Source organism: Calcarisporiella thermophila (assembly GCF_041956535.1).
Source record: "Calcarisporiella thermophila strain CBS 279.70 unplaced genomic scaffold VTP21scaffold_14, whole genome shotgun sequence".
Classification (NCBI taxonomy): domain Eukaryota; kingdom Fungi; phylum Calcarisporiellomycota; class Calcarisporiellomycetes; order Calcarisporiellales; family Calcarisporiellaceae; genus Calcarisporiella; species Calcarisporiella thermophila.
Window position 1 is genome coordinate 588,077 of NW_027192204.1, and position 18,763 is coordinate 606,839.

At 41.9% G+C, this 18,763-nt stretch overlaps 11 protein-coding genes across 11 annotated transcripts; 6 read left to right on the forward strand and 5 right to left on the reverse strand.

Annotated features, from left to right (window-relative positions):
- Window positions 1-78: 78 nt before the first annotated feature.
- Window positions 79-619, forward strand: VTP21DRAFT_2525 (uncharacterized protein; the record flags this gene model as incomplete). Its single annotated transcript, XM_069392727.1, has 2 exons — window positions 79-284; window positions 349-619. 2 exons carry the CDS (start codon window positions 79-81, stop codon window positions 617-619), a joined length of 477 nt encoding a protein of 158 aa, XP_069250413.1.
- A 2,042-nt stretch (window positions 620-2,661) lies between these two features.
- On the forward strand, window positions 2,662-4,017 carry VTP21DRAFT_2526 (uncharacterized protein; the record flags this gene model as incomplete). Its single annotated transcript, XM_069392728.1, has 1 exon — window positions 2,662-4,017. The coding sequence occupies one exon, from the start codon at window positions 2,662-2,664 to the stop codon at window positions 4,015-4,017; it is 1,356 nt and encodes a 451-aa protein (XP_069250414.1).
- Window positions 4,018-4,659: 642 nt separating this feature from the next.
- Window positions 4,660-6,039, forward strand: VTP21DRAFT_2527 (uncharacterized protein; the record flags this gene model as incomplete). The annotated part of the gene is made up of 7 exons (XM_069392729.1): window positions 4,660-4,762; window positions 4,825-4,961; window positions 5,024-5,060; window positions 5,135-5,142; window positions 5,204-5,370; window positions 5,431-5,535; window positions 5,604-6,039. 7 exons carry the CDS (start codon window positions 4,660-4,662, stop codon window positions 6,037-6,039), a joined length of 993 nt encoding a protein of 330 aa, XP_069250415.1.
- A 419-nt stretch (window positions 6,040-6,458) lies between these two features.
- On the reverse strand, window positions 6,459-7,467 carry VTP21DRAFT_2528 (uncharacterized protein; the record flags this gene model as incomplete). Its single annotated transcript, XM_069392730.1, has 6 exons — window positions 6,459-6,921; window positions 6,979-6,986; window positions 7,046-7,150; window positions 7,210-7,236; window positions 7,309-7,344; window positions 7,405-7,467. 6 exons carry the CDS (start codon window positions 7,465-7,467, stop codon window positions 6,459-6,461), a joined length of 702 nt encoding a protein of 233 aa, XP_069250416.1.
- A 384-nt stretch (window positions 7,468-7,851) lies between these two features.
- Window positions 7,852-9,938, reverse strand: VTP21DRAFT_2529 (uncharacterized protein; the record flags this gene model as incomplete). Its single annotated transcript, XM_069392731.1, has 2 exons — window positions 7,852-9,677; window positions 9,743-9,938. 2 exons carry the CDS (start codon window positions 9,936-9,938, stop codon window positions 7,852-7,854), a joined length of 2,022 nt encoding a protein of 673 aa, XP_069250417.1.
- A 316-nt stretch (window positions 9,939-10,254) lies between these two features.
- VTP21DRAFT_2530 (uncharacterized protein) lies at window positions 10,255-10,665 on the reverse strand (the record flags this gene model as incomplete). The annotated part of the gene is made up of 1 exon (XM_069392733.1): window positions 10,255-10,665. One exon carries the CDS (start codon window positions 10,663-10,665, stop codon window positions 10,255-10,257), a length of 411 nt encoding a protein of 136 aa, XP_069250418.1.
- Window positions 10,666-10,766: 101 nt separating this feature from the next.
- On the reverse strand, window positions 10,767-11,229 carry VTP21DRAFT_2531 (uncharacterized protein; the record flags this gene model as incomplete). Its single annotated transcript, XM_069392734.1, has 5 exons — window positions 10,767-10,778; window positions 10,842-10,946; window positions 11,009-11,035; window positions 11,091-11,126; window positions 11,188-11,229. 5 exons carry the CDS (start codon window positions 11,227-11,229, stop codon window positions 10,767-10,769), a joined length of 222 nt encoding a protein of 73 aa, XP_069250419.1.
- A 376-nt stretch (window positions 11,230-11,605) lies between these two features.
- Window positions 11,606-14,052, forward strand: VTP21DRAFT_2532 (uncharacterized protein; the record flags this gene model as incomplete). Its single annotated transcript, XM_069392735.1, has 6 exons — window positions 11,606-11,876; window positions 11,951-12,015; window positions 12,076-12,184; window positions 12,242-12,342; window positions 12,411-12,698; window positions 12,763-14,052. 6 exons carry the CDS (start codon window positions 11,606-11,608, stop codon window positions 14,050-14,052), a joined length of 2,124 nt encoding a protein of 707 aa, XP_069250420.1.
- Window positions 14,053-14,407: 355 nt separating this feature from the next.
- Window positions 14,408-15,469, forward strand: VTP21DRAFT_2533 (uncharacterized protein; the record flags this gene model as incomplete). The annotated part of the gene is made up of 3 exons (XM_069392736.1): window positions 14,408-14,469; window positions 14,531-14,893; window positions 14,956-15,469. The coding sequence occupies 3 exons, from the start codon at window positions 14,408-14,410 to the stop codon at window positions 15,467-15,469; spliced, it is 939 nt and encodes a 312-aa protein (XP_069250421.1).
- A 183-nt stretch (window positions 15,470-15,652) lies between these two features.
- VTP21DRAFT_2534 (uncharacterized protein) lies at window positions 15,653-16,147 on the reverse strand (the record flags this gene model as incomplete). The annotated part of the gene is made up of 2 exons (XM_069392737.1): window positions 15,653-15,809; window positions 15,864-16,147. The coding sequence occupies 2 exons, from the start codon at window positions 16,145-16,147 to the stop codon at window positions 15,653-15,655; spliced, it is 441 nt and encodes a 146-aa protein (XP_069250422.1).
- Window positions 16,148-16,619: 472 nt separating this feature from the next.
- Window positions 16,620-18,488, forward strand: VTP21DRAFT_2535 (uncharacterized protein; the record flags this gene model as incomplete). Its single annotated transcript, XM_069392738.1, has 3 exons — window positions 16,620-16,742; window positions 16,812-18,159; window positions 18,226-18,488. 3 exons carry the CDS (start codon window positions 16,620-16,622, stop codon window positions 18,486-18,488), a joined length of 1,734 nt encoding a protein of 577 aa, XP_069250423.1.
- Between the last annotated feature and the right edge of the window lie 275 nt (window positions 18,489-18,763).

Below are 18,763 nucleotides of genomic sequence, written 5' to 3' on the forward strand. Positions count from 1 at the left end.
ATGACTGCTTATGGCTTATTCGGAAATGTGGCCAAAATTGATGTATTAGAGAATAATGGATAATGATAACGTATAAAGATGGAAGGAATGCGTCAGAGAACAGCAGGCTCTATTGCCCCACGATCCGGAGCCTCCACCCAATCTTCTAGCAGGCCCACACAGCCTCGTACCAGAATTCAACGATTCCAATCTTCCCTTCCACAGTTAGTCATTACTGGAGGATTACTCCATTTTTTTGACGTGTGGCGTGTTGTAGTGAAATCGGAAGATGATCGCGTAAACCTGTAACTTCCAACTTCAGAAGAGTTAATTTGAATGACGAGCGCTAATGTCTATATTTTCAATTAGCCTTCCATTAGTTCTCGCTGCGTATTCTTTCGTTGGCCTCTTTGGAATATTTTTCTACCTCACAATTTTCCAAGGCATGAACAAAAACCGGATCCTGAACTGGCGCTCCGAACGAACAATTAAGCCATGGGTACAGATATCTTCACTATTGGGATTGGTTGGATTTATACTTTTCGTCGTAGCTGTATGGCCTGTATGGGGAGCGGCTAGTTTCTTGGTTTTCGGGTCGCTTATGGTCTTTGTGGTAACTGCAGTTGGTCTGGCACTCTGATCATTTCTGAAGATTTTTTCTATGGGCTCTTATCCGACCCCCTTGATTTCAATCACTATAGTATTTACTAATAATATTGCGAATAAACTCAAAACATACAATAATGGCGAATACAGTCTATATCGACTCAAAGCCAATCCATATACCCTTTGGGATTATTCCAAAAATTCAGAAATGTATTAATATGTCAGGTTCTGAGAACAGAAAAGAGTTCAGGACTATCACAGGCCAAATATACCGATACAGCTCGGTTTGCTTTGCGTACTATAGTGTTGGAAGCTTTGTCCCAAGTTCTGCACTGAATAACGTGCTTCTTATGGATATATGAGTTTTGCTATAGTATTCAAACCATGGTTGCAAGAGTTCCCTGTATTCATATTACTTCTAAAATGAAATACAATAGGAAATGATATAGGTAAAAAGGAGTGCCCAGTGACATGAAAGGGATAATAGCGAGTAAATAATTGAAGTATAAGTGAGTGATAAGAAGAGCTAGGAGGTCATAAGGATAAAACAGTTCTAACCAGTGCTCATCGGAAGCTCAGCTATTGATTTTGACAGAAATAATCAGAAATAAATCAGAATAAATAAAATTTTCTTTTTTTACTTGTCTTCCTTGTTTTATATCTATTTTATCTCTCGAGGGTATTTATTAATACTACGTTGATATCAAGTGTGCAAACGGGAAATAATGTCAGTTCATGTGCTCTATTATAAGAAAAACATAATAAATAGAATTGATTTGGAAGTGAAAACATAGAACTATTATATTTTAACTTGATAAAGTAAATTGACCTGATTGTTTTCGAATACTATTTAGAGTTGGCAGTCTCCTGTGGATCTTTTGGCTATCATTTTTTCGAAGGTTTAAGTGCATAATTTGCTTACACTGGAGACTGTCTTTTTGGAAGAAATTTTTAGTATAAAATATAGATCTTGGAGCTAGAGTTGATAACCTCAGAGGAAATAGGTTCATTATGCTAGTGAGCAAAACCTCCCAATCCTGTTAAATAAAGTACTAGGGGGTTCAAAAGCGGGTAAAAATGCAAACAGCAAATCTAGATTATAGTGGTTTAGAGTAGGACTTAAGGTAAGTATTATGGTAAGCAATACGGTAAGTATTGAGCTATATAAAATATTATTAATAAAGTAAATATCAAGGTAAAAATTAGAATGCGTAGAGGTTCTTTTTGGTAGACTTAATAAATTTAGCAATTTTGATAAGGAGCCATAGAACCATTTATGATTTAATGATGTAATGGTAAAAGATTTAATCTAATATTATGTAAAAAATGACAAAAATAATTAAAAGATAAAAATTGATATCAAATCAGCTAAGGAAAATTTAGATGTGATATATGTAAAGTATGCTCGAGTGGTTCGTCCCGCAACAGAGTAAGTGTATTATTAAGATAAGTTTTGATGACAGTTTTTAGAAAACTACTACAAGTGACTGTGAAACGATGGCACTAAAAACGAAAGCTCTAGAATGGATGCTCGCAGAGTTATTAGTTCTCAACGCTTCCGCTATAATTCTAGAGATTTTTATCCGTATGGTTTGACCAATCAAAGCTCATAATCCTTTTTTGATTCTGTCTGTTTTTCTGGCATTGCCCAAATTAATAGGTCTTTCTATTCAAGGATACTCTGCAGGGTAACCCGAATCGTTTACACCCATAAAGTTTCCTAATGGAAACATTAGATAGAAGAAATCGAGTAAACCAGGAACAAATTATATCGCTCTTTGCATTGTGCTCCCTCTACAAAACGATTTGGAATTCTCTCTTATTAGAACAATTAGTCACGAGGGCTGTAAAGTTGGAGTTGCCTCTCCTTTTCTTTGGTTCTACCTATTTCATTTTTTGCATTTCCAATAGAAAATGCTTGAAAATTGCAACTCTTCACATTTCTAAACAAGTATTATTTTAAATAGTAATCCAATATTGCACAACAATTGATAAGCACATTTTTAATGAGTATATAACCCCCCTACCTTTATTTAAAGATGATTTATTAGCATGAGATTTCCACAAACAGTCAGGATGAAATATATTACGATCGCATTATTCTTGTTTGCTACATCCTATGTTGCTTGCGCATCAATTAGGCAAGAAGTCCCACATATAGGGGCATCAGCACATCTTCGTCAATATTACAAACGACGTCTCCCTCCCAAGAACTCTCCACCCCCTGAATCGCCAAGTAGTGAGCCAGAATGGACTCCAGATGATGTGAAGATAGAAAAGTTGGATGACAGTATTCGGGTTGAATGGGGCGATCCAAAGAAAATACCCCAATACCTTGCTAAAAGCATAGATTCCATCTTAAGTGTCGCGGGGGGAACAGTTGGATCGGTCGGGGGTCCTGCTGGATCTGCCTTCGGAGCAGGAGCCGGCGCCGCTCTCGGGATTCAAATTAAAAAGTGGGCGGGAATTGACAAAAACAAGAACTGGACCGACGAAGATTATATCAATTTAGCCATTTCGAGTATACCGGTGGGAGCGGGAAGCCAAGTTGCTCAAAAGGCTGCGGGACAACAGATCGTTAAGCAGCTAGACCAAGAATTAATAAAAAGCACCGGAAAAAGCTTAAGTCAAATAGGCGAGCGAGTGGGCAAGAGTACGATTAAACAAACGCTAGATACTTTAAAGGCGGAGAACCGTCAGGTATATAAGCAGGTTATAAAAGAGATAGGCTCTGAAGCTGCAAAGGAAATCGATCCTCAAATAGAGAAGCAGGTTTATGATGAAATCGTCGAAGCTGGTGAACAGGCCTGTAAGCGATCTGGCGGAATCGCATTGGACAAAAGAGGAAACTGTATAGGCACTAATCCCCGTCCACAGAGGAATCCGAGTAATCGTGGACCGAATGGGGAATCGAGTGCTCCAAACAGCGAATCTAGCGCTCCAAACAGCGAATCCAGCGCTTCAAACAGCGAATCCAGCACTTCAAACAGCGAATCCAACGGTCAGGCAAGTAACAATGAAAATGGCAAGCCACGCCCCAAGTTGCCAGGAGGTCCCACTAAGTCGGAGGATTTGCCCAGCAGTGGGCCTCCCAAGGAGGGCCCCCCTCCCCCTTATCCAGGTCGAGAGCAGGGCATGGATATTGAAGACATTAATCCTCGGCCTCCTGATTACGAAACGTCACAAGAGATAACGAGGGGGCAAAACTTAGAGGAATTTGCAGATAGTTTTACCCGAGTCCGACGTCCTAATCGCCCTAGGCCACCTAGTGATTCTAGCGCTAATTTACCAAGCTCCGAATCGGAAGAGGATATTGATGCAATCGTCGCTGAGTTTAATCGGCAAAGAGATCAAGCTAATTCCTCTCCCAGAGTGTCCAACGGAGATCGCCCAGGAACAAGTGGCGTTCAGCGTGAGGGTCCGCGAACGTAAAATGGCCAGCCGCTTGATCCTCTCCAGCCCATCTATATAGCCCAGTACAATTCCCCACTGCAATACTCCCATAGATAAACTCATTTCTATTTGTCATTTATTCCTCACTCCGTTTACTGAAATCTTAAGGCGAGAATATAGCATAGGATATATCGTTTACTCTATATTATATAAATAAAGATATTTTAAGAATTTCCTAAGACATCAACAGCAGCATTAATTGTGACATTTATTCTTTAATAAAGTCTATAAGTTAAAAATATGAAGATACTACTTGGCTTTAAGGAATTTACTATCCAAATCTGTAGAACTATATCGTCTCCACTACTTCGGGTGTATCCAGTACAGTGTACAGAGGTAGCAATGCATACTAACAGCTTAAATAAATACGATCCGATCAATAAACGGCTTAAGTCCACTGTGAAAAAATCGATTGAATGAATAAGCCATTAGTTGTAATATGCTTTCTGCCTGGTTCTTTCTGGAATCTCCTTTATTATCCATCTTTATTCACTGCACGTGAATATCCAGGTAACAATAGGTAAGATCATAGTATATACTGCGCCACACATCTTTTGAATAGAAGCACAAGGAACAAAATCTTGGTCAACAGTATTATACATTAATACATCACTTCTTAAAATGGACGAAAAAAAGAAACATCTCGCGTTTTCAATCTTGGAATTTCTCCAAAAATCGTGCCAAGATGGCACCATCAAAGCTGATGACACCGAGAGCATGGAAGGTAAAGAGTAATGAATTTCTGATTTCGATGAATTTGAGTGTCTAGATCTCTATGCATTGTAGTGGCCATGCAGTGTATCGGTGAAACTTTCGGGGTGAATATCGAGGATCCCGAGCAACAAAAATTGTATTCAACCAAGCCGGCTACACTGCTCACGATTTTCGATGTTTTCCTTAAGACTCAGAGTAAGCTTAAAAGTGTAAGTATGCCATGATAATTGATTGGAGTAAAAGCTGCTCATCGTATTATCTTACTATCTAGACGCCCGCTGAATCATCTGCTAATACCTTGACGACGGGTAAAATCTTAATTACTTCTTAGTTATATCTATACTTAATGGATATTAATGTATTAATTATTGGCCTATTTTAGAGTCAAATGTAAGCAATTTTAGTAATGACATATCTTGCCAGTGTCTATTTCATACTAACGGAGCCATAGGAGAAGGCAGCGCCTCCAGCTTTGAGCGAAGAAGAGAAGAAAAAAGCTGAAGAACTCAAGGCGGCTGGTAACAAGAAGGTTACAGAGCGCAACTATCCTGAAGCCATCAAATTATATTCAGAGGCGATTGCTATTGATGGCAATAACGCTGTATACTATGCGAATCGGTAATAATTTTACATCTTCTCCAAAAGATTACCATTGAATAATATTTGTTTCGCTTTTAGTGCTGCCGCATACAGCCAACAAGGCGATTACCAAAGGGCGGTTGAAGATTCGGAAAAAGCTTTGGAAATTGATCCCAAATATAGCAAGGCTTACAGTCGATTAGGGTGAGTTTCTACATTGCAAGCGTTACACTTTTGACTAAACTAATGGTGTATTTCGTAACGGGACATAGACATGCACACTATTGTCTTAGCAATTATGAGGAAGCTGTTAATGCTTATGAGAAAGGTCTTGAGCTGGATCCTAACAACTCTGCAATGAAGCAATCCCTTCAGACGGCGCGCTCCAAGCTCCCTTCTTCTACCTCTCCATCGACTACACGTGAAGCCGAAGCCGCTTCTCCGTTCGGCGGTGCAGGAGGTCCTGGAGGATTTGATTTTGCCTCGCTGATGAACAACCCTGCATTGATGCAAATGGCCCAACAAATGATGCAGTCAGGAGCTATGAATGATATACTAGGAAATCCCCAGATGGCTCAAATGGCCGAACAATATATGCGTTCCGGTCGTACTCCTTCAATGGAGGACCTAATGAGTAATCCCGAGTTAATGAATATGGCAAGGCAATTTATGGGAGGGGCTGGTCGCGGAGCGGGTGGACGCCAATAGTTTTTAGATGAAATGTATTGGTCATCATCGAGAATATATGACGCTTTGATTTTTCTCACAACTATATCTCTCTATTCTTTCTCTTAATAATAATCTACAAATGCAGAAGGACCCATCTTCTCGCAAGCTGTCACAAAAGTGTTTTATTTTGAATAACGGTTGGTTCTTTTCACTATCCTCTTATAGATTAAAATAAATGGAGAATAGGCAACTTCTGCAGTTGTCCACACTTCTCAGTATCTAATACAGAAATTTCTTTTTATGCAAATATAATCTGGGAAACGATATCAATACAAGGTATCTTCCTAGTAGACAAACCTTAAGCGAAAGGGGCAACGGAACATAGAATCCGCTTCATGATATTTTTTCCAATAGTTTAGGTTTGTACTTGCCTCGCAATTAGAGTATAATGACTCCCATCACTCGGGATACTTATAAATACCCTCACGTTTCCCTCCCGGTTTGTAGTATTCTCTTAGATGCGGTTCGCCCATTAGTGATTCATATAATTTCAGCACATTCGGTGCATGTTTTTCAAATATATCATGTCTTCCACATACTTCGCCAATATTATGCACCCATATTAGCGCATTTAAGTCAGCGATGGAAGTACGGCCACCATCCAGAAACCGAGACTTATCGCCCAATAATCTGTTAAGATAATACAATCGCTCAGGGACAAACGCGTTAAAGAAGTGGTCCGCATTGTCTCCGGGACCAGGGTGGCGCGGATTACGATGCATTTGTCCGTACGCAGGGGAGAACTCCTGCCAACTCTCGTTTATCATGTCCACGTAAGCAACCTCACGGGCATCCGAAGTATTTCCCATAAGGCCAAGTTGACAGGCGAGGTAGCGATTAATTGCGCCCGTCTCTGATAGTCTAATATGTAGGATTTAGTAGAGTATGGCTCATTGAGTTGGAGGAGAAAATACTCGCTTGAACTCCTAAAGTATTTTCAGGAGGTCAGTAAAGGGACAATCTTATAAATACAAGAAATTATAACCTTTCCATCCGCTCCCTTTTCTACAAGTACGGGAAGGTGACCCAAGGGTGTTTTGATTTTTTCGTCATCGAGCCATTTTCTTGTCGCATTTGGTCCTCGATAATCCTTAAGTTAACCACACCATTACTATTAGTTGAACAAGGAATTTTCGGACGTGCGCTTACATCAACAAACACGTTAATATAATCGGCCTATACAATAAGTGTTTATTTTTCAGCATGCATTAGCTACGAAAAGAGCAAGAATAAATTCAAGCTTCTTACTTGTCTGTACTCAAGCATTAGTCGTGGCAAGTCTGCCTATTCCAGCATTTCAAGTGAATATTTCGTGCAATTAATTTCGACAAAATTGATGCTTACCCTGGCATGAATTGGAAAATAATGTATTTCATAGCGTGGCCGAGTCATTAGTGTGCGAGTCATTAACAGTTTTTGAAAACTCATCCCAAGTGGCTAATGGAAAAGCGTAGAGATGCTAGCATCGCCAAGGGAGAACATTTTAGAAACCTACCACTTAAAAACTCAGTTACATAATTAGGAAATTAAAAATATATCCGGGAGAAATTTTGAGATATCTGAGAGGACGTGAATTGATATTCTCCATTTCCGACGTGTATAAAGAAATTTCTAACTTTACAAAGATATTTAATAAGTCTGACCCTGTTCTATCATTGAAATGGGCACGATAATAAATAATAAAGCAAAAGACAAACTAGGTATAGCTTACAACACGTGTAGAATATGAGATATTAAGGGTGTAGCTATTAAGTGAAGGAAAATAAATGAAAAATCTGCAGTGAAAGTCTTCTAGATGTCATTTCGAGCAGGCTTCTCCTTATCACTGGGCGACCTCACCTCTTTCGGCGGCCCATGGGTTCGAAGATACAAGACGCCAATTAGGCCGAAGAGAACAATGACGCCATATATACCAACGAATGTCCAGTAGAGAGGCAATTCTGAGAGGATATATTTTTCGTACCGGTCAATCATCCGATCCACCGATCCTTCGGGGACAGGAACTGTGTTCGTCGTATCGGGTGAGGTGGAAGCACCAAGGAACGGTGCCATCGCTTGATTTACAACATCTTCTGCTCGCTGCTGGCTAAGCATAAAAACATTTTCCGGGACCCGTGGAAGAGACACATGAACATGCTCGTGGATCCAGGTAAGTGCCGCCTGAATGCCGCGAATTTTGTTCACAAGCAAGCAATTGAGCACTTCCTTCACAGCATTAAGAATAGGAGGCACAGTGCCGAAAACCGTATTGAGAGTCTGTGATAGTTCATCCATAACTCCATTAAGGGTGCCATTAAGTGTGGTGGTCGTGAGATCAACCCATCCTAACGCATCCTGATTAAGCCGATTTTCGAAAGAAATTATAACACCATTACTCCCCTCGGAAAATTGGCGGGATGTAGTGTTCAGTTTTGCATTCATTTCTGCAATCACTTGCCGTGTTAAATTGCCAAGGGCTTGACGAGCAGGATCCCGCCAAGCATAGCGAGTCGATTCGATGAAAGCAATTTGAAGATACACGGCAAGGATACCCAAAACCCCAATGCCAAGGCATATCAATGCCGGAGGATGAAGCACATAGTGCCAAAACCAACGCCATAGAGAGCGATCTCTACTCACGGGCTTTCCAAACCACCCGCCAGTACGGTAGAGGATCCCCTCCAAGTAAGGGTGCCTTAAACAATAGTATATTTCAAGGATATCATCACGAGTGTTGAGTCGAGGAGTGCGCATGTGCCATCGGTCAACACGTGCCATAAACTTTGAGTGCTGGTAGTACAGAAATACCCCATTTGCCAAGATGAGCAAAATGACAAGTCCACAGAGCACACCGATGCCGATGTAGATTGCTTTCTTCAAGTCGTTGCCTATTCCATCAAGCACGTCAAGATTAAGTGTATCGCGACAGAAAGTCACCTGCTGCATTGGGGGAACGGGAAAGGGGGTCGCATTGAACTGCATTGCTTTATCGAAAGACGCATTGATGAGCTGCTGCACCTGCGCAAAAGGGGTGTTAACTAGGCGATCAATTGTAGCATCGATCTGGTTAAGTGCGGGGAAGGTATTCGAAAGATTGCGTAGAGCCGGCTCAACGTCGGAGGGGAGGGTGACGCCCTGCAATTGCGCGACGGAGGGGATATTGACGGTGGGGATGTTGACGGGAATGTTGAGAGTGTTAAGGACGCCCGAAATTCCTCCGAAAGCTGCATTAATCTGTTTGTTAGCATTGCCAATGTCTGTATTAATGTTTTGTACGATCCCGCTCAGCGTGCTGTTTAGAAACTGGTTCAGCGCAGTGACCGCATCTGCCAACACATCCACTGCACCGTGTACCACAAGCACAAGTAGGCATTTGTACGTTCCCCAATAAAAATTTATAAACCAGGATATAGTGGCAGAGGCAGCCGTCAACGCCAAATTGAGTGCTTTACGCACCTCGGAGAGCGTAAATAACACCGACTGTATCATGGCGTGATTTACCCCATCGACCGCAAAGTGCGGATACGAAATCACGTTCGAGGCGGTGGTCTCCAAGACTGCGCATCCTTTATAAAATCCTTGTTTTGTATCGTCGACATACTGATCAATAGTTCCAAGATTGAGAACCAGTCGAAATACTTTTTTTGAGGTGTAAACAATTATTAGACCATAATCGAAAAATAGAGAATTTCTCGTTGTGTACTTAGAAAACCGATGACGATAATGGCATAATGAGCAAATGCCTGGGAAACCTTCGCTCTAGCTCCTAAATACGAGGGATGGACTGAATTGGTTGGAACATCCGAAATGGTGGCGGGTTTACTGCCCTCTGGTGGATCATGAGCCGGTGCCTCATCACCAGGAACCGTCGCTGCTGCTGTTTCGGGCAGTGGTGGCATGTTTTTTGTGAATAAGGAGCAAATGTGCAAAACAATCAGCGAGTGGCACACCTTGGCGACGGTTTATATTATTGGAGAATAAGTTAGTATTCTAGAACAACGTTCTTTGTTTTTCTATTTGCGGTTAAATGAAACGCCAGCTATTCAGGGTTGCAGGATATGGATCTGAAACTGAAAGCCAATCTTTGTTTAAATAGCTCTAAAATATAGATTCTCCGATTCCCCTTTATGAGATTAAATTACATTGGCATCTGCAAATCAGCTGTATTTCATGAAAGAGCTGATAAAGTAGACGGTTTCCTCCAAATATTAACTTCTACCCCGGATATGCGTAGATTCTCTCGTGCTTACCTCCGGGCTTGAAATATTCCCTTACATGTTGTTGATCATAGAGATGTTCATAGAGCTTCAACACATTGGGTGCATACTTTTCAAAGATCTCGAACTTCCCACATACTCTTCCAATGCGATGCACCCAGAGAAACATATGCAGGTCGGCTACGGATACTCTTCCCCCACCCAGATAAGTGTCCTTTTCTCCAAGTTGCCGGCTCAAGTATCCAAGCCGTTTAGGAAGGAAAGTGTTGAAAAAATAGTCGGCCTTTGCGTAGGATCCTGGATGACGTGGATCTCGATGCATTGGACCGTACAAAGGCCAGAGGTCTTGCCATGCATCATTCATCATATCGACGTATGCTGGTTCGTGCTCAGAGGTCAAGTCGCCCATAAGTCCAAGCCGACGACGTAGCGAGTTATCGCACCAGATTCGGCAAGCCTATAGAAAGTAATTAAAAAGCCTTGCCGGTGGAAGCTGAAAAAAATGAGGTATCACTTGAACTCCTAATATAAGAAATGAAAGTCGGGGAAGAGTGCAATCGTATCCGCATAATATCCTATCTATACCTGGCCATTCTTATGCTCCACCAAAACTGGGATATAACCAAGGGGTGTTTCTTCCTTCAAAGTATTAAGCCATTCACTTTTCTCAGGAGCTTCATCATCCCAATCCTATACACAGTGATGAATGCCATTCCGAGAATTTACTGTTCAAATATATCTGGCATCTCTACCTCAATCACCACATCTTCATAATCAGCCTATACAACTCCAGGTTAGCCTAATAACAAATTATAACGTAGAAGAATATCACACCTTTGAATACTCGAGTATGAATCGTGGTAATTCTCCCTAGTATTTCCAAAAAAAAATTAATAAATAAAATGAGATTTTGTGGCCTTAATTTATTCACCCGAGCATGGAGGTTGAAATAGTGAATTTCATAACGTGACATTTTTTTTTGCTTCAGTTAAAAGAAACCTTCCAAATCTCCTTCTGTAACCTTTTGTCGTGACGTGCCTTGTATGGTCGAGTTTGAACTGACTTATACTTTGCCACACTATCATTCATTTAACTGTCCGTGCGGATAGCTCGGATATTTAATCAATATTTTCAGCTGTTCCCTGGATAAGCTGGTAGCTCTCTAAACAACAATTTCCATCCTGCGTCATGTCATAAGCTCTAACAACCAACCCTCCATGAAATTTTGAGCGCCAATTATCGCATCTCGAGATACTTCTTGACGTTTTGATACCATTCGCTATCTGATTGAGCTTCACATTTTCTTTTTCATTTATTAATCTCTTCTCTAAATATTCACCTAAAAAACCATGCCAACAACTCCTCCACCCTTTACTTTCGACTTGCTCTCTGCTCTTCAGTTCACCGGCTCTCTTTTCACAGTTCTAATTCTTTTGATCTCCTTGCGTCCCTCCTGGCTATTTGCAGTAAGTGGCACCATTTCTGCCTGTGCTGATGCCGCGGGTTGCAGATTACCAGGTTTGAGCGGTGGAGCCAAAAATGCTACTCGTGAGTGGAAAGACGTACAGGATGTGCAGGATGTGGAAGATCTGTTGCGAGATTGGTCTGATAACGAAATCGGTACACCTTCTTTATTCGCAGATTAATGACGATATATTTTTTAATGTGGAATAATCATTACATTTTTATAATAGATCGTGCGATTGTTTATGGACTTGTAAATACTGGAAACAGCTGTTTTATGAACTCTGTTCTTCAGGTTCGTATTTATAATCATCGCCTCTCTTATCTATTTATTTATCTGTATTTTCATTTCAAGGCCTTGGCATCCCTAAATCTCTTAAAGCCGTTTCTAAACGATCTTGCACAGCAGTCGACAAACCAGCCCAATATATCTGTTTCAGAAGCTCTTGCCGATACGTTGAAATGTGAGTTTTTTTGGTGTAGAAAGTGAGGTTATGATTATCTAATTTTTTCTCTTTCAGATTTAAATACACCTGTGAAAAAACGAAAAGCTTTCCAGCCTCGAAAAATAGTTGCTGCATTGATTAATGGCAATCGGCGGCTATTGAACCATAGCCAGCAGGTGAGATAGGATTGTGCTTGTAAATTATGGATTGTATCTAATAGTAAGCTGTATATACCTATTATTAGGACGCACAAGAGTTCTTTCAAATCATTTCTTCTGCACTTAGCACAGAAGAATACCAGCTCTCACGCCGCATCAACTCCCTTCTGGATCATGAATGCGTGAAAACTCTTGCAATTCAGTCGAAAAACGAGAAACTATCCTTCACGAAGCGCCCAGTTCCAAAATATTCGTTCAAGCGAAATCCTCTTATTGGATTACTCGCAAGTCGATTATCTTGTGTAGAATGCGGCTATACTGAAGCAATTCGACATTTTACATTTGACAATATCCAATTAAGCCTTCCACCAAGGGTAACATTTAACTGCAATTTTTCGATAAAGTTCTAGTAATTTGTTAATTCAATTTCGTTTTTAGTCTGCGTGCACATTGGAAGAATGCTTTGAGTCCTACATCACCGTTGAACATCTTCACGACGTCATTTGCCGCAAATGCTCACTGGTAGCCACTCTTCGACGACTTGACTCGGAGGTAGAAAAACTTCGCTCTCTCGCACCAGCCAAAGCGCGCAAGCTTGCCAAGGTGACTCGTAGGCGCGACCGAGTGCTCAGTTTGCTTCGTACAAATATAGAAGGGGACCTCGAGGATGTTCCGCTGGTAAAAATTGTAAGCAAGCACGCAACCAAACAGGTGATGCTAGCAAAGCCGCCTCCTATCTTGTGTCTCCATATTAACCGATCGACCGTGGCCCGCAATGGAATGATCGTCAAGAATGGCTGTGAAGTAGAGTTTCCAGAATATTTGGATTTAACCCCGTTCTGCACGACAGGAGAGCTTCTCATGTCTCCCACCGCGCCTATATCCCAAGCATTTCCTCCCAAGGCTGTCGAGGAGACATCCAATAAGAGTAGGGAATTATATCGGTTACAAGCCATCGTTGTACATTTCGGTGGGCACAATTTTGGACACTATATTGCATATCGCCGTCGGCCAGAGTCGTGGAAACGGGGAGGAGAGAAGTTACGGGAAAATACAGAAGAGGAGGATGAAGAAGAAGAGAGTGGCCCCGGCTGGTTCCGGATATCAGATGAGCAGGTGGAAAGGTGTACCCTTGAAGACGTGTTCCTTGCAAACCCATATATGCTTCTCTATGAACGAGTAATACCCCCGGAGCCCACACTTGAGACTGCTGTACAAGAGGAGCAGCCAGTGACAGGTACTGCAGAATTTGGTCAACATCTTGAAGTTTTAAAGGTGGGTGAGGGTCACCCTTTTCAACTTGTAAATGGCACTACTGTTGAAAGTAAAGGTGCAACCGGAGAACTAAGAAGAAGCTCACAATTGAGCGAGAGCAATGCTACACCTGAGGCTTTGCAGGAGCATAGTTATACCGCCCCTCCTCCACGGCCCCGATCTTCCTCGTCCAGCTCTTTACCACGATTGATCTCCTCTTTTTCTTATCCTCTACAAAACTCATCCCCCCTTGCTGCACCTAGACACCGACCATCATCGCATCCTTCCGCCTTTTCCTCTGCGAACGAGGAGATCCCTTCCGAGTCAAGCCTCCCTCCTTCAACAAACTCGAGCGAAAATCCACAGATCTTTGAGAATAAACGGCGCCGCGCAAGCTTTCAAGCTATGTACTATACACGAGACAGAGAACGGGAGTTGACGCGAGTTGCGGATGGGCCAGTGATCGCCTATTAAATACAAATATGAAATTGTGGTTTTTTTGTCCTAAGTGCGCGTGTATAGTGTGCGTGTATTACCCGCCTCTTTCTTACCTTTTTATTTGATTGTGCTCTTTTCCTTTTATTTTTGTTTCCTTGCATACACTTTTCTTTCTTCAAAAAGCTTCCTACCTTATATTTTATTTTATTATTTTTTATTTTCTATTTCCTACTCTCTTTTCTATTTTCTATTTCTTATATATGCTATTTTCATTAATTAATGAATCGTATTCACCTTAGAATAAAATCGTGACTGTGTATTTTCATTTCTCTAAATATTTACTCTTCGTTGACATCTCCGCATCCCTCTTTCACTTAAATAGAAAAATAGCATGACCGCATTCACAACAAGTGCATTTGCCGAAGCACAGCTGTCAAAATACGGCTGGTCAAAGTAAGTGCACCTCAGTGTCTTTACCCAACGGAGTTTAGAATGATTTTGTCAATGTAATCAGGGGACAAGGACTAGGCAAGAATCGAGATGGAATAAAAAAGGCAATATCAGTTTCCCAGAAACAAGATACTAAAGGTGTTGGATCCGAGACCGATTGGGGATTTGCTTGGTGGGACCACCTTTATAACAAGAGCACAAGTAAGATTCAGGTGGAGAAAGATGGAGAGGAAATCGTAGTGAAGAAGAAGGGTGGTAGTGCGAAAGTAAAGAAGAATGGGCCAGCAGATACAATAAGTGGGGACCAGTCGCCAGAAGCAAGTGAGGACGCTGAAGAGCAAGAACCAGTAGAGGCCAGCACTATTGCCAGCATTATTAGAACCAAACTATACAGCACTTTTGTCAAATCCTCAGTTTCACTCAATGAGTATGTATATCTGTTTGGCCATCCCACCTAGGAGAATTGTTTAGCTGATATGTTTGTTTTAGTCCTTCAACTCCAAAATTGGAGGAGAACGAGGAAGATGACGACGATAAGCGAGATTACAGCATCAAGATTACCGATGAGGAGCTATTGGCCGCATGCGAAGGCCGTACTGCGAGAAAAGGCGCGAGAGGAGAGCAGGATGGAAAGCTAGCCAGAGTCATGGGAGAAGTTTTAGCGGCAAGGTCCAAAGATAACGATATTGTAGTAAAAAGGAAGCGGGAGGAAGAGGAGGAAGAGGAGAGCGGGAAGAAAAGAACGAAGTCAGAAGATAGCGAAGAAAGTGGAGAAACAGTGAAGCCGAGAAAAAAACGGAAAGAAAAAAAGGAGAAGAAGGAGAAAAAACAGGAAAAGGAAGAGAAGAAGAAGAAAGAAAAGAAAAAAGCGAAAAAGGAAAAGGAAAAGGACGCAGAACTAGAGGGCAAGGAGAGTAAGAAGAAGCTGAAGAAAAAAGAGAGTGATAAATCCGAGGACAAGACTCTGAAGAAGAAAAAGAAGAGAGAAAAGGAGAAGAGCTGAGGACACTGAAACTATTTAACTATTATATCGCCTGTAATTATTCCCTCTTTATATTGAACACCATTTTATTATATCATAGAAAGATATTACAGTTCATATGCATTTGCAGTGCACAAGCGTCGATAGATAGCAGGAGAAATGATATTGGTACATTGATTAAGTTCAGGAAGATACATACTATATTTACTCTGTCCGTAAAACGTCCACCAGCATTAGCATTACGCCTACCAGGACACTTAATAACATCATAATCAAACAAGCCTTTGCCCATGCTCGTTCAAATGGGTTCATCGAGGATAAATAGCAACACGCACCAATGCACCAGAGAATAGGACATGGCCTACTCGGAAGAGTTAAACTTGGGTTCTCTATATCAAATATTTAGTCTACTGACCATCCAAGCAGAAATAACAGTGCAGCCATCGGAAAGCTTGAAAACTCTCTCACTCGACGCTCTGCTTCGATGTCGGGGATCCTCATAATATATATACCATACTGCGGCTGAGTTTGTTGCGGTAAAGGAGGTGGGAAGGAGGTGACAAGGTGCTGGGAAGGATGCGAAGGGATTGAACCAGTAAGAGGGGATTCCTCCGTTGGAACATAAGGGGGAGGGTGATCCTCAGCCGCGCTCAAGTCTGCAGGAGAGGGAGCTGTGGGTTTAGGGGTGCGATCGGCCATGGAACGGATGGTTTGTGCTGAGATTCTTGCAATCAAGTTCCGCCAAGAGTGGCTCTTCGTCAGCGCACAATGACGAGTTTTTTAACTTTTTCCCAACGAGTGGAGTGTGGCTTGTGACTACCAGCTCGATTACTCGAATTGGTGATCGAGATAATGAAAAATGTGCAACCGAAAAAAAGCGATTAATGAAAAGCTTGTTTTCGAGCGGTATATTGTTGAGAGTTAAAAAGTATTTCTTGATTTCCGCCCCCGTCCACACGCCTTTTCATCTCATTCATCTCCTGTAACTATCGAAGGATCCTACGGAGTCTACGTCTCTCCTTTTCATATTACTCCTTCTCTTCTTTGCCGCCCTCCCCTTCTCACTCTATTTCGCGCTTCATAGCTCTTCGTTTTTCGTTACCTATTTTTATGCTTGTTCGTATTGTCTAGACAAAACCTTTATTTAACTGATTGTTCTCTTATTTATAATATGGTCTGTATCCGACATATCCTCCTCCTAACCGCCTTTTCTTCGTTGGCCACGGTGACCTTCTGCAACAGAGTGGATAATGGCGTGACCGCGGCAGGCATTGAACGTAGAGGCCTCCTGAATGTAAGTAGAATTACCCCATTTCTAATCTCATGTCTCGGTCAAGCTTATATTTGTATCATCTGCTTCTAGGATCTCTTGGGAGGTGGCGACGGTAACAAGCAAAAGGGTGGAGGTTTGGTTGACGCACTCTTGGGAGGAGGCGATAAGAAAGACGAAGGTGGTGAAGATGATAATAGGAAGAACAATGGTGAAGATAAGAAGAACATCGAGGAAGGAAACAAAAGTGAAGTCAAGAGCCCAGATAACAACAAGAATAGCGGTGAAAATGGTCAAGAGAATCCCAAGGAATCCGAAAAACAAGTTCAAAACGATAAGCCTGAAAAGAAGAATAATGATAACGCGACTCAACAACCGGAACAACCGGAACAACCGCAGGATCAAGGCCAAATCCAACAAAAAGAGAAACAAGTAGACAAGCAGGAGCAACCGCAACAAGATCAAAATAAAGTGGATACTCCAAAAGAGCAAGACCCCAAACCAGATAAAGAGGAGAACGCTCCGCAGCAGACCCTCCCAGATCAACAGGGAAACAAGCAAGATCCAAAGGGGGACGGACAGCAAGGAAATGTGCCGAACCAGGTTGAACCAGCAAACCCTAATGAGCAGAAAGAACAGCAACAAAATGAAAACCAAAATGAGCCTGCTGAAAAAACCAATGTTCCTACCGATACCTTAACTTCGAATGCTGGCCCATCCGAAACCCAGGTTCCGGCTCAAAATCCTACTTCAACTGACCCAACTTCTGTTCAAGACCCTACTCCTTCCTTTACTTCAACTACATCCAGTATTGCCACTGAGGCTGCTAGTTCATCCCCATCTGCTACCGCTGTCTCAACGGAGTCCATTGGATCCTCCTCTGCTACCTTGACTCCTAGCTCAGATGCTTTTGATGCCAAGCAATCCTACGCTACCTGGCTCCCCTCGACGCTTTTGCTTCAGCCAACTCCTTCCGACGCTAGTGGAATCGCCAACTCTCCGTCCACAACGCCTAAACCGCAACAGCTTCCCGAAAGCATTGTACCTAATCCAAATGCAGCCGTCGATCCGAAATCTGCGACTGTAGCTGTAAAACTCAAAGGTATCTCATATGCTCAAGTCTGCCAAGACCCGATACTTGCTGCACAAATTGTTCATTGGTTCCCAGACGAGATATCCGCCGCCATTGGAGTTCCTGCTTCGAAAATTGTAATTTTGAGCATCAGCGAGGCAATCCCTAGACGCCGAAGACGAATGCTAAAGCGTGATGGCGATGCAAATACAAACGGAATCATAGTGAATTTTGCTGTTCCCCAAGAAGCTGTGTTCTCCCTTTCTACGGCGATCGAGAACTCAAGCAGCTCGCTTTATCAAGGTTCGAATAATAAGATTGGCAAATATATCGACCGGAGCTATGCGCTTGCGCTGACCAACACTGATCGTAAATTTCTTTGCACTTCATTTCTTTTAAACAAAACTAACTCGGCTCATGTCCATTTCAAACTAGAATCTACCTTGAAGAGCTTTCCTATCAACTCTGCCCAGCAATCCTCGGAGGAAGCCAATTCTGTCCCTAATAAAGGGATAATAATTGGGGTCACTGTGGCTGTTGGAACTATAGCCTATGCAGGACTTACTGCCATTGTGATCCAAGTATATAAACGAAGAAAGCAACGGCAGGATGGCAAAAAGAATAAAAGTGTGAGAGGAGAGATTTCTGGGCCGATGATGCAAGAAAACTCTCTTGGTTGGTCTAACTCTCGACTCTAGAATTATTTTGTTTACTCGTTTAAATTATCTATTTTAATACTCTGGTTTGTTTTCTCTGCATCCGTTCCTTATACTTCTATTTTCGACTATTGTTTGTTTTAGTGCGCTATAGCCCTTCCTTTATTAATCGCCAACCCTTCGTATACTTATTCATTAAAATCGAAATTCCCTTTGATACCAGACAAGAATGCGAAACCTGCCGAAAATATAAAGCTCCAAAGTGACCAGCAGTGTGAGCAAGCTACCTTTAATCCTGTGTTTACTATTCTGATTTG